At 41.2% G+C, this 11,652-nt stretch overlaps 1 protein-coding gene and 1 long non-coding RNA gene across 3 annotated transcripts; one reads left to right on the forward strand and one right to left on the reverse strand.

Moving 5' to 3' along the window:
• Window positions 1–3,208: 3,208 nt before the first annotated feature.
• On the forward strand, window positions 3,209–5,597 carry LOC109242622. Its single transcript, XR_002070420.1, has 3 exons — window positions 3,209–3,837; window positions 4,680–5,426; window positions 5,512–5,597. It is a non-coding gene; the product is annotated as an uncharacterized LOC109242622 (long non-coding RNA).
• Window positions 4,894–10,811, reverse strand: LOC109242621. 2 transcript variants are annotated; one of them, XM_019409456.1, is made up of 3 exons: window positions 9,137–10,811; window positions 8,870–9,061; window positions 4,894–8,784 (listed from the first exon to the last, which is right to left on the reverse strand). In XM_019409456.1, exons 1-3 carry the CDS (start codon window positions 9,149–9,151, stop codon window positions 8,398–8,400), a joined length of 594 nt encoding a protein of 197 aa, XP_019265001.1. In that variant the 5' UTR covers window positions 9,152–10,811; the 3' UTR covers window positions 4,894–8,397. The 2 variants fall into 2 exon arrangements, with proteins under 2 accessions (XP_019265001.1, XP_019265000.1); XM_019409455.1 differs by having other exon boundaries at window positions 4,894–8,787.
• Between the last annotated feature and the right edge of the window lie 841 nt (window positions 10,812–11,652).

Below are 11,652 nucleotides of genomic sequence, written 5' to 3' on the forward strand. Positions count from 1 at the left end.
TGTTGCTCAATACCAAGGACACACGGACATTATCTCTGCTCTCTAACATATTCTCTTGATCTCATTGCTCCATTTATTGCTTATATTCATTGTTCTCCATTTATTATTCTTCATTTATTGCTTATTATTGGCCATAAAGAGCCGTCATTGATTATAACTGTTAGTCATTCATCGATCACCCTCGATAGCTCCCAGTCGAGCATCACACTTAACCCCGAGGCCCCCGAATAGGCAAGCTCGAGGCCTCGATTATTAATCATTCGGTTTGGTTATCACCTTGCTCCAAAGTTCTTTTCTCGTTTCTAAGTCTATCACATAGCATCAACTGCCTAACAATTAGCATAAAAATAGATCATGTATTTTTAGAACCTCATAATAAAATTTTATTGTTATTACCATTTTTATGGTAAATAGTTTGGCACCCACCGTGGGGCTAAAAATAATAGTGATTATTTTCTTGTTGATTTTGCTACACAACGCAAGTTATCTTTCACGCTTTTTCTTGTCCAAGATCGTTGATTTCATGTTAAAATGTCTAACACAGTAAATGGAGGTTAAAACAACAATCTTGAGGACCACTAAGAGAACATTGTGGATGTTCCAGGTGTTGGTGTACCACCACGAAACCAAGGGAATGCACCAGAACCAATTCCGGTGGATGCGGTCGTACGCGATGCGCAACGCGTTGATATAAGCTTCCACACCAACATGACCGTGCACCAAGGAGACCAACAAGAAGCTCAAAAACCCCCGACTAGGGAAGAACGGGAGCTTAGCCTTCACATTATTTTTGAAATGTTACAGGCAAGAAGGCGGAGACCAATAATTCCAGGGTCGACAAAATTCCGGGGGCACCCCCGATTCTAAAAGGGGTAGACTCGAAGAAGTTCGTGAAAAATCTGTTCCCGCAGGTAGAGGACCCAAAATCCATTCCAAGAAGTTCAGAACGCCGAGCTTCCGAAGTACAATAGAACCTCAGACCCCAACTAGCACGTCACTGCCTACATTTGTGCAGTGATGTGAAGCGATTTAAAGGATGTTAATGAAGTTCGGGGAAATACTCTCGAAAGGGGCCATGATGTGGTATCACAACCTAGCTCCTAACTCTATAGACTCATTTCCCATGCTGGCAAACTCTTTCATAAAGGCACATGCTGGAGCCATCAATGTAGCAACAAGGAAATGCGACGTCTTCAAGATCAAGGAGAGGGAGAATGAGATGCTGCGAGAGTTCGGATCTCGCTTTCAAATGGAACGAATGGAACTACCACCAGTCTCCGATGATCGGGCAGTGCAGGCCTTCACTCAAGTTCTAAATGAACCAAGCTCGGTGGCTTCGCAGCAATTGAAACAGAACCTACTCTAGTATCCCGCCGTGACCTGGTCGGATGTCCACAACTGATACCAATCGAAGATCAGGGTCGAGGACGACCAACTAGAGCCAAAGCCAAACAAACAAAGGTACCAGTCATACCCTGAAGACGGAAGAAACGCCCCAAGGCGCAATATACCCCGCAACGATTGAATGACGGACTGAGGCCGGAATCCTCGGAGACTCGTCAACAGAGCTGGATCTGAAAGGTACACAGGGCCGAGAGAGGCACCTTGCTTGTCGGCATACAACTTCAACGTCGAAGTATAAGACATCGTGTTTGCCATCAGTAAAATCAGAGACACCATGTTACATCCCGTACTTTAGCATTAGGATATGCCATAGTAAATCCACATAAATTCGAAGGAATTATATTTATTGGGAGATTATAGATGATTTAAAACATTATTATTATGAGATCCTGTAAGTTTACTGTCTGTTCATAATTCTTGTTCATCTTAAAGCTTGATTAATTGCGTAATTTTTACTTTTTACGTGGAATTTGTGAGAATGAGGAATGTGCTTCTTGGGAAAAGCATCTTTTTTTCTAAAGAGGATTCTGTCTCATATTATGCTATTACGAATCTTGAAAAATGCTTTTGGTTTTCTTTTTTTTTAAATTATTATTATAGTGTTGAATCACCAACAATATGTCTAAATTTTTTTTATCAAAATTGAATATTTTTAAAAACCAATATGAAGAATATATTCGAGCCTTCTTGAGCTACGAGAATATATTATGTAGAGTTTATGGCTTATAGTCTGATTAAGTTCAAGGTAATAGAATATCCCGATTATGGTAATATATATATATATATATATATATATATATTTCAGCGAATATTGAAAAAAAAATTCTCAAATAATGTAAAATAAATACTTTACTCAAAAGTCTATTAGTACCTAATTTCATAAAGAGTTTCTTTCTTAAGTTTGAAAGTAAAAGTAGTTTCGTATTATTGAGCAGAAAATTGGAATGGAAGGTTACATTTCAAGAATAATATAATTTCTAAAATTTGACATATCACGTTTCTTCTTAAATTTATCTAATTCTAGTGAATTGCTAGTTGCATTGTTTTAATGTCAGAGGCGCACAACTTAATTAGATAGATAAATAAATAATTAAAGGATTTGTAAGACTTCGTAAGTTTAACAACATTGATACCGTTAGGTATTATGTTCATGTGGTATTTTGTTTTAAGTGGAGTATTTTAGTAAAAGTTTTATAAGTATAATTTTGGATAGTTACCATTACTACTATTTTCAGATATGATAAATTATACACCTAATATAAGAAAGTTTATGATACGTTCTTTATTGTAAAGATAGAAATTATTTTCTCACAAGAAAAGAAGGTTACTTTTTACCATTCTAAGAATTAAGCGTATGAGAATTTTTACTCTTTATATGAGATTAGGAAGATTATAAGTTGAGAATATATATATATATATATATATATATATATATATATATATATACGGATACTTTAACGAAATAATAGTGTATGTATTTATTTTATATGGTACCGCCTGACCATGATAGTAAGATATATGAAGTATATTAGTATTTAAATGAGATGAGACTTAGAAATTATTATATGGCTAACTGACAAAATATCTGACAATAAAGTAAATAGTTCATATATATNAGTATATAATAGTTGTATAACCAATATATTAATATATATATATATATATATATATATATATATATATATATATATTACAAGTTATTGAAATTTTATTAGCATGACGCAAAAAACAAAAAAAAGGATAACCTTGTGATATATATACACGCACATTATGTACAATAGATTGGGATAAGTAGGTAGGGTGATGTCTTTATATTAGTAAGCATTAGTTGTCAAAAGATAAGACTTCCACCGCCAATTCATGGCCAGGTGGAAGCCATACCTTTAATGACCCTTTTGCTTTCATTTTGGAAATGCAAAATATATTATACACACTATATTTTGTGTGAAGGAGTTACGAAGGTTCAGCAACTCTTAGTCAAGAATTCATTTTGGAATTATTAGCAACAGACCATGTAAGGATTGTGTTGTCTTGTAAAATATACAAATGGATGAAGTGGAAAGCTCTACCCGCCCTTCTCTATTCATGCATAAGGAATGGCCAAGATCACTAGCAGCAGATGTTGGGTCACATTTGTTACCATTTACCCAAAATTGGTGGCCAACACCATGTGTTGTAGGCTTATGATATGGTGTTGAAGTACTACTAGCATGCTGACATTGAGTTGTTATTTTGCATCTATTTCCATGGATATTATGCCAAGCTCACCTCAAATCGTACATGAAATGATTCAAGCTCAACACGGTATCCATAGATGAAAGACTCATGTCATAAATCTGTTCGTAATAGGTTGGCTTTTGTATTTTTTTTCTACTTTGATCCGCTGTTACGCAGTTAACGGTGTTAGAAGAATTGTTGAGAGAATCGTCTCAGGTATATTAAGGCTATCCCTTCTTTCTTTTGGCATGATCCATACGATACGAACGAAACGTGCAAATACACAAATTCCATAAATGACTCTATTCATAGAAGTATTAGAAATATCTATGCTATTAAAATTTCATGTGTCATAATATTTTTTTCATCTGTTCATGGGTCTCAGAAAAGTACGAAAGTTGAAAAGATGTTACTTTATGATATTACTCAAAGGCTAAATGGTCTTATGACAATTCCGAAAGATTTTATTAACTTACTTTTCATGCATTGCATTCGTGTACATTGATTCGTGACCAGATGGCGTTATATACCCGTATATATGTATGTATATATATGTATATGGTACATGGGAAAGGTTATGGCGTTATATACGCACCACCATCTGATCAGCTGGTATACGATGATAATGTTGCCCACAGTGGCTGAAATATGATTCAAACGGCGTTATATACGCGTATATATGTATGTGTATATATGTATATGGGACATAGAAAAGGTTATGGCGTTATATACGCACCACCACCTGATCAGCTAGTATACGATGATGATTTTGCCCACAGTGGCTGGGATGATAGAATGGGATGCCCTCAGAGGCTTTATGATGTAATGTACATACAGACCTATGCATTACATGACATTTATACGCATAAGCATGACATTATAAATATTTCATGATTTACAGAGCTATTCAGATTTGCAGGGTGAGCCATTTACTTTATATTTCTTCTATGTCTTTAATTAATGTTGACTTACTGTTATGTTTCAATTTTGCCTTACATACTTAGTACATTATTCGTACTGACATCCTTTTGTTGCGGACGCTGCATTCATGCCTGCAGGAATAGATAATCAGATTGACGAACCCTCACAGTAGACGAGGTCTGCGTTCAGCGAAAGATCGGTAAGACTCCACTTCATTCGGAGTGCAGCCGAGTCTATGAGTCATCGTGTCAGAGTTTATCTACAGACTTATGGGTAGGTCGGTATCCTATCCCACATAATGTTGAATAATTTTAGAGGCTTTGTAAACAAATATTCATTTTGTACAGTATGTGAGAGGTCTTCGACCCATATGTATTCATGTTTTAAGAAAAATAGTTCAACAAAATAGTGTTTTTTTCACTTGCAGTTGTACATTCCGAGTTGTGGCCATGTTGGCCCATGATAGTTACAAAATGAATGAATGAGTTACAGAGTGGTTCGCTCGGGCCACTACGGTACCGTGTGCCAGCCATGCCTCCCCAGGTTCGGGGCGTGACACACCAGGTGGCCAAGGCCCGTACAATCAGATCCTTCACAAATGTACCATAGCTTAGTGTGTGAATTTCACACCACACACGGTCACAGGACTGAAGATCGCCGACAACTCTGGGAAGAGGTAGCCCGACTACTCAACAAAGGTCACCTCCGGGAATTCCTCAGCGACCTAGCAAAAAATCAGTTCCGGGAAAGAGAAGAGACCAAGAAGAACGAAGCAAATGAGCCACAACATGTCACTTATATGATTTTTAAATGTGTCAGCGCCCTGCAAGAGCCCACAGTCAGGAGAATAAAAATATCCCTTACAAGGAAAAAGCGAATTCGAGGTTCTATCTGAGCCTCATAATGACACATTGGTAACTTCTTTTCTTGTGGATACATTTCAAATTAAACTTGTGCTTGTGGGTCCAGGTAGCTCTTCCAATATTATCAGGTCAAGGGTGATAGAGCAGCTTGGACTGCCTGACCAAAATATGCCCGCCCCTCGAGTGTTCAACGGATTCAACACGGCATATGAAAACCACCATACCAGTCAATGTGGCTGACACAACCCAAAATGCCAATATCTCCACCGTCAAAGGGGACGAAGGGTAAGTAAGCAATGACATAGCGATAACAAGTTACATTCTCGGCTACGTCCAACTGAACAAAACGAAGGACCGTACCGAGTCCTCGTAACAAACGATCGAATCACATCGAGGTCTGAAGCGCCGTCAGCACTAAGGTGTAGTGATCTCCCTTTTTCAGTTATATTTTATTCTAACTTGAACGCAGGCATCGGATCGAAACGGCGGGAGCGCTTCCCAACTCGAAGGCCTTAGGTTCCAAAAAAGCACACGTGGGACTTTTTTCCTTCGATCGGGTTTTATCCCGAGAAGGGTTTTACCGATAAGGTTTTTAACGAGGAAACATCTAGATGCTACCTACGAAAGACCAAACAAGTATTGAAGGCTTCTTTTTAAATCAACCTCAAATACTTGGGGCATTCCCACAAAAGATCGCCTCCTCGAAAAAGCTAAGATGTGCTGAACAGGGTCTCGATAGGAAGATAATGTACCATGCCAAATGGTCGAACGAGCCGTGTCCGCATAGAATAACCGAGCCCTTAATAGCAAAAAAATGTATACTTACACCAAGTAATCAAAAGAATACTTTCCGAAGCATTTCGCGTTTCAAAGAAACTCGGCATTTTTGCAAAACGGCTCCAAAGCCAAAAAATGCCCAGAACACTCAGGGACTGGCGTCAACAATACAAAGCTTGAATGACCTCCGGTCGTAGTTCCAAACTAATAAGCCCTCAATGAGGCAACATAAAAGTCACAAAACGACTCCAAAGCAAAAAGCGTCCCGAGCACTCGAGGACTGGCGTCGAAAACTCAAGGCCACATAACCTCTAGGTCGGAAACTCCAAAATCGATAGCCCTCACCAAAGGAAGTGCCTACTTCCGACGGCCTAGTCCCTCGCGAAGTTCCATAGGTAGGAAAAGAGGAAGGTATCGCATGACCCTTAACCCTCGAAGTACCTTCGACAGGAACGGGAAATGGTCTTTAAAAAATAGAGGCCTCCAAAGTCGGAAGATCGGCCGACTCGCCTCCTTTGAACCTCAGAGAAGCACTCGCCCCGCCGTGAGCATCCTCACACCTCAGAGACTCTTTTCGTTTATTATCGATCCTAGACTCGAGGTCGAAAATCTCTCCTCCTCCCCAGGGGCACGGCCTCATCTCGAAAAAATCTCCGAAACCTGTGGCGGGAGATTTAGCGCGCTAAAAAGAAAGTACATTTTCTAAGGAAATGAGCCACTGAACACCTACCATGATGCTTTTCTTCCCATCACCACTTGGACAGGTCTCGCCATTTGCGCTTATTGTAAGTCGAGCAAGCTGCTAGTTTACGGGACTATTCTGCCAGGTCAGGAACCTTGTCCGACAGCCAGGGAATCGCTAAAGAAAGTAAAATGAAAAAAAGTCATTAAGGATCCGACCTGCACTATGGGCAAAACGATAAAAATATAGGTATACCAATTATGTGTGAAATTCCATTTCTTAGGAAATGGCAAAAGCTCTCCAGGGATGATATTGATTGTCCGTGCTCGAACAAATCGGCTCATCCACCCTCGACCCTCATCCTCTCCATCGCTAGCGGCAGGGGACCGGGTGGATAAACGTCGTAGAGTAATCAAGCCCCGGTAATGCAGAGGCCGATATTACCTAACAAGATGGCTAAGGGTTAATTCAAGCCCGGCCTTATCCGCAAAGTATCTTATCATCAGCATTATCCTCCAAAAGGATGGGTGAGCTTGCGCCAAGGTAACCTGATACCTCCTACAGAATTCCAGCACGACCCTATCGGGGTACCCAACGTAAAAGGATACGTATACACACTTAGAAACCCCTCGACATGGGTCGTGATGCTCTCCTTCGGGGAAGGTACCTGCAGTACCACGGCTTCCCCCCATCAGCAGTCTCTCCTAATCATCTCGAGGTGTTCCTCCCTTATTGAGGAGACAAACCTCGAAGCATTCTCCAGACGCCCTTGAACGTTGGGAGGTCTCTCCAACGTAAAGTCTCTCCTCGAGACAAATCACCTCGAGGCCCTCTCACCGGATACCGGCGGTGTACCACCGACCGAACACGGAATAAAGGCAGAACCCCCCTCTCCTTGATGGGCGGATATCGATGTAGCATCCATGGCTACGGTAAAATTTGAAGAGGAGGATGAAGATTTGGACGAAGGCTTTGAGTTGAAACAACGAGAGAACTAGCGTAAAAAAACAAAAACTCTATAAAGGAAATAGTTAGCCAGAGTAGCAAAGCCTCTAGTTAAGAAATGAGCTAGTGCATTTATAAAGGCAAGCGGCGACTGTTCGCCTATCCAGAAGACCAATTATGTCTGGCCATGATAGACCCACTTTTTGGGAAATGTACTGGCAGGACCATCCCGGGGGCCCCACTATCACGCCGCAGAATGATGCTATCACACGGTGTTCGGGAGGTATTTAAGAGCCCGATTTTCGCTGCTATCATAAGCATCGGCCCAAAGGAGCTATCGGCCTAATTTCGTGACGGTACCAGATCTCTAGGGCCCTGATTACTCCGAATATGATATCTTAAGTGCCAACTTCAAAATTTGAAGGATAACTCCGCATAAACGCTGGAATATCATGAATGGAAAGACTTGAAGCAGAAAAATTCTCTTGCATTGCCAAAAAATATATTTACAAGGGGCGTCTTTACAAAACTTGTTTCTCTAGGAATACATACACAAAAAGAAAAAAGAAAAAGAAAGACGACGCAGGCCTACTCTTCATTATCACTACCCTCTGAACCGTCTCCTGGACTTTCGTCCAAAGCAACTAAGAGCACCAATTCATCCTCTGACTCTCGGGTCTTCTCAATCTCATCTGAGAGATCGGCCCCTTTGGCACTGGCTTCCTCTAAGGCCTGCCTTCTCGCCTTGGCACTAGTCCGAATCAGCTTTTGCTCGGCCTCCACTGATATATCTAGGGCTATTTGATTCGTAGTGGCGTCGTCCTTCAGATAAGTAGCAACTTTATCTTCGACCTCGGACTTTGCCGCAGATAGCGCATCAATCTCTTTTCGAGCATTTTCGAAAAAAAAATGGGTTGATGCCAATTCCGAGGTCACTACCTCATTTCGCTTCCTCGGCTCGAGGATCTCCACATTCTTCTGCCCGATTTGTGAAGGAAAAGATATGTCAGTAAATATCGAATTATGAGAACGAAGAACAAATTTATGAATAACAAATTACCTGCTTAGCAATATCAGCCTTTTCTCGGAGCACTCCCTCCAAAGCTGCCCGAAGCTCGCTTAACTCCTTCTCCTTTCGGGCAGATGAGGCCCCCGACTCCTGCAGTCCCGATGTGAGCATCTCGAGCTCCCTTCCATGACATAAAAGCTCCTCTTGGAGCCTAGAGAGGGCGTGATCATACATCTCCTTAGACTACGGCAAAACAGAAGAGTCAGAAAAACAAGGAAAAATGCTTGAGACAAAAAAATATACATGAACAGATATCACCTGCCGCTGGAACATCTCCACTGCCTCGATTGCACTGGGAGTATCGAGGTCACTATCCACGCTGACATCATCAAGGAAGTTACCGATCTCATCTCTCCCCTTGAGAGGACCCCCCACATTAGCAACATTCGGGTTCGGAGTGTCCTACAATTCCCCGGACGAGAACTGAGGACCCAAATTAAGGCCACTCAGGGCATCGATATATCTTAGGGGCAAATCCTGCCCCCGAAAAGCTCCGGGCCCAGACCCTTTGGGATTAGCAGTAACGTTCTCTCCAGCGGGAACTGCACCACATCCGGCCAGGGGCTCACAGACGGCATTCGCACCCTCCTCGAGGGTCTCCATCACACGGGATCGATCGGAATCGACCGTTCTCGATTCAACGGCCTCCAGTCAGGACACCTGCAGGACATCCGCGCCCGACCTCATTTTTTGTACCAAACGGTACTCGCCCTCATCATCGTCTTCATCCCCAGTGCTATGACTTTCTCCGAAAGCAGAAGCCAAGGTCCTGGCAGTAGCTCGAGGCCTGCGTGATTTAGGTTTCACTGCCGCAATAGAATCAGGAGCCTCCATATTCTTCCTTTTCCTGCCCTTAACAGGCTCCGAAGTCTCCACCTCGCCGTCAGGAGGCGATCTCATCCTCACTCCATCGCCAAGGCTTGCGCAAACGTAGTAGCCAAAATTTATCAACACAAAGGATACGGGGGTGAAGCATAAAAATAAGCTAACAAATCCTTCAATTGTTCCTTTAGTTCCTTCAATTCTTCTTGTGCTATTATGTAGGGCAATGTAGATATAAGTTGCATGTCTTGCATCACATCAATCCTAAAATCAATCTCCATGTCTGGTGGAATCCCGTACAGCTCATCAGGAAAGACCTCCAAAAATTCATTCACCACTGGCACAAACTCAAGTGTAGGTGCCTTAGCATCAGTGTCCGTAACTCGGACCAAATGGTAAATACACCCCTTGCTCATTGTCTTCATGGCATTAAGGTAAGAAATAAACCTACCCTCCGACACAACATCATCCCATTTCCATTCACTAATTGGCTAATTTGGAAGTTCAAACCTAACGATTCTGGTTCAACAATAAAGCTTAGAAAAACATGAATAAAGCAAGTGCATCACCGTTATTACATCAAATCAACCATCCCAAATTCAATGAGAGCCATGGTGTCTCATCCATGCATCGTAACGACACAATCCTTATAAACCTACACAGCCACAATAGACTCAACAACCGGAGTAGATACGAAGAACGGCTCGTGAAGCTGTTCCGGTTCTATCCTAAAATCCATAGCAACATAAGGAGTGCCATATGACAAAGTGGAACCGAGATCAATAAGGATATATACATCATGAGACTAGACAATCAATGTACCGATGACAACATCTGGAGAAGCCTAAGAACTCTAGCAACCCCTCATAGCATAGACACAATCGGGTCCTCCCAAACACTGTGTATCATACCCTAATGGTTGTTGCAACCTCATTAATAACCAAGGGGCTATGGCCGTGCACAAACCGGCGCACTCTAGCCTTCATAGTGGGCAATGTCACACCTCCTTTTTACGCACCTACCTCGAAGGATAAATGCATAAGGGAGTTTTTTCATTTAAAGTGACATTATTCGAAATAGGATTATTTTTTTGTTTTAGAGTCACCACTTGGGATAAGATTGGCTTTTGGTGTCCCAAGTCACCGGTTTAAGTTTGAATCCCAAATCGAGGAAAGATTTCGACTTCCCAATTGGAGTCTGGGAACCAGAAATTCTGAATAAGGAATTCTGTTGACCTGAAGGAAGGTGTTAGGCACCCCCGGATCCCGTGGTTCTAGCACGGTCGCTTAAATTGTTATAATTGGCTAAAAATTTAATTTTAATACATGTTTTAACTTATGTGCCTTTTATTAGTAACCTGCTTTTATTTTTATATTTTTTATAAGAATTGCAACGTCGTGAAAATGTATCTCGAACCATGTCGCACCAGTACGCCCGTGATTTTTGGCACATTTCAACTTCGTTGAGATTTTGATTTGGGTCACATAAATGTGCACCCGTATTTAGGAAGGTAATATTATTAAAATACGCGCCTAAAGCAAATACGCGTTTTAACTTTGCGAGGGCCACGGAAATTTGCTAAATGGCACACCTCGATTCTAATTTCAAAGGATTGTACTCAACTAAAGCAAGCTACGGATGTTCATAATTATTTTCCAAAACTAATTTGAAATCATGTGAAAGTTCTCATAGTATGGAATTTGTTTGTGGCTAAATGGACAAGAATTAATAGGCACTTCTGTGGATTCTTTACGCACTAGGATTCATTTGGAAGTTGGGCACAAAATATCGAAAAGAAACGATTTTTAAAACAAAACATTCAAGCAAACCAATTTATGACAGAATAATTGTACCATTTCTCCATACGGTCTCAAAGAAAGAGGCTGGAATAACAACCCTTCAAAAATGGGAATCGGCTTATTTGGAATTACTAGGTACTAGGCCAACTCAAT

Source organism: Nicotiana attenuata, unplaced genomic scaffold (genome assembly GCF_001879085.1).
Source record: "Nicotiana attenuata strain UT unplaced genomic scaffold, NIATTr2, whole genome shotgun sequence".
NCBI lineage: Eukaryota > Viridiplantae > Streptophyta > Magnoliopsida > Solanales > Solanaceae > Nicotiana > Nicotiana attenuata.

Coding starts and splice junctions, on each gene's coding strand:
- LOC109242621 (XM_019409455.1), bottom strand. Junction 8,788..8,869: donor AGGCTGATATTGCTAAGCAG/GTAATTTGTTAT, acceptor CAAATCGGGCAG/AAGAATGTGGAGATCCTCGA.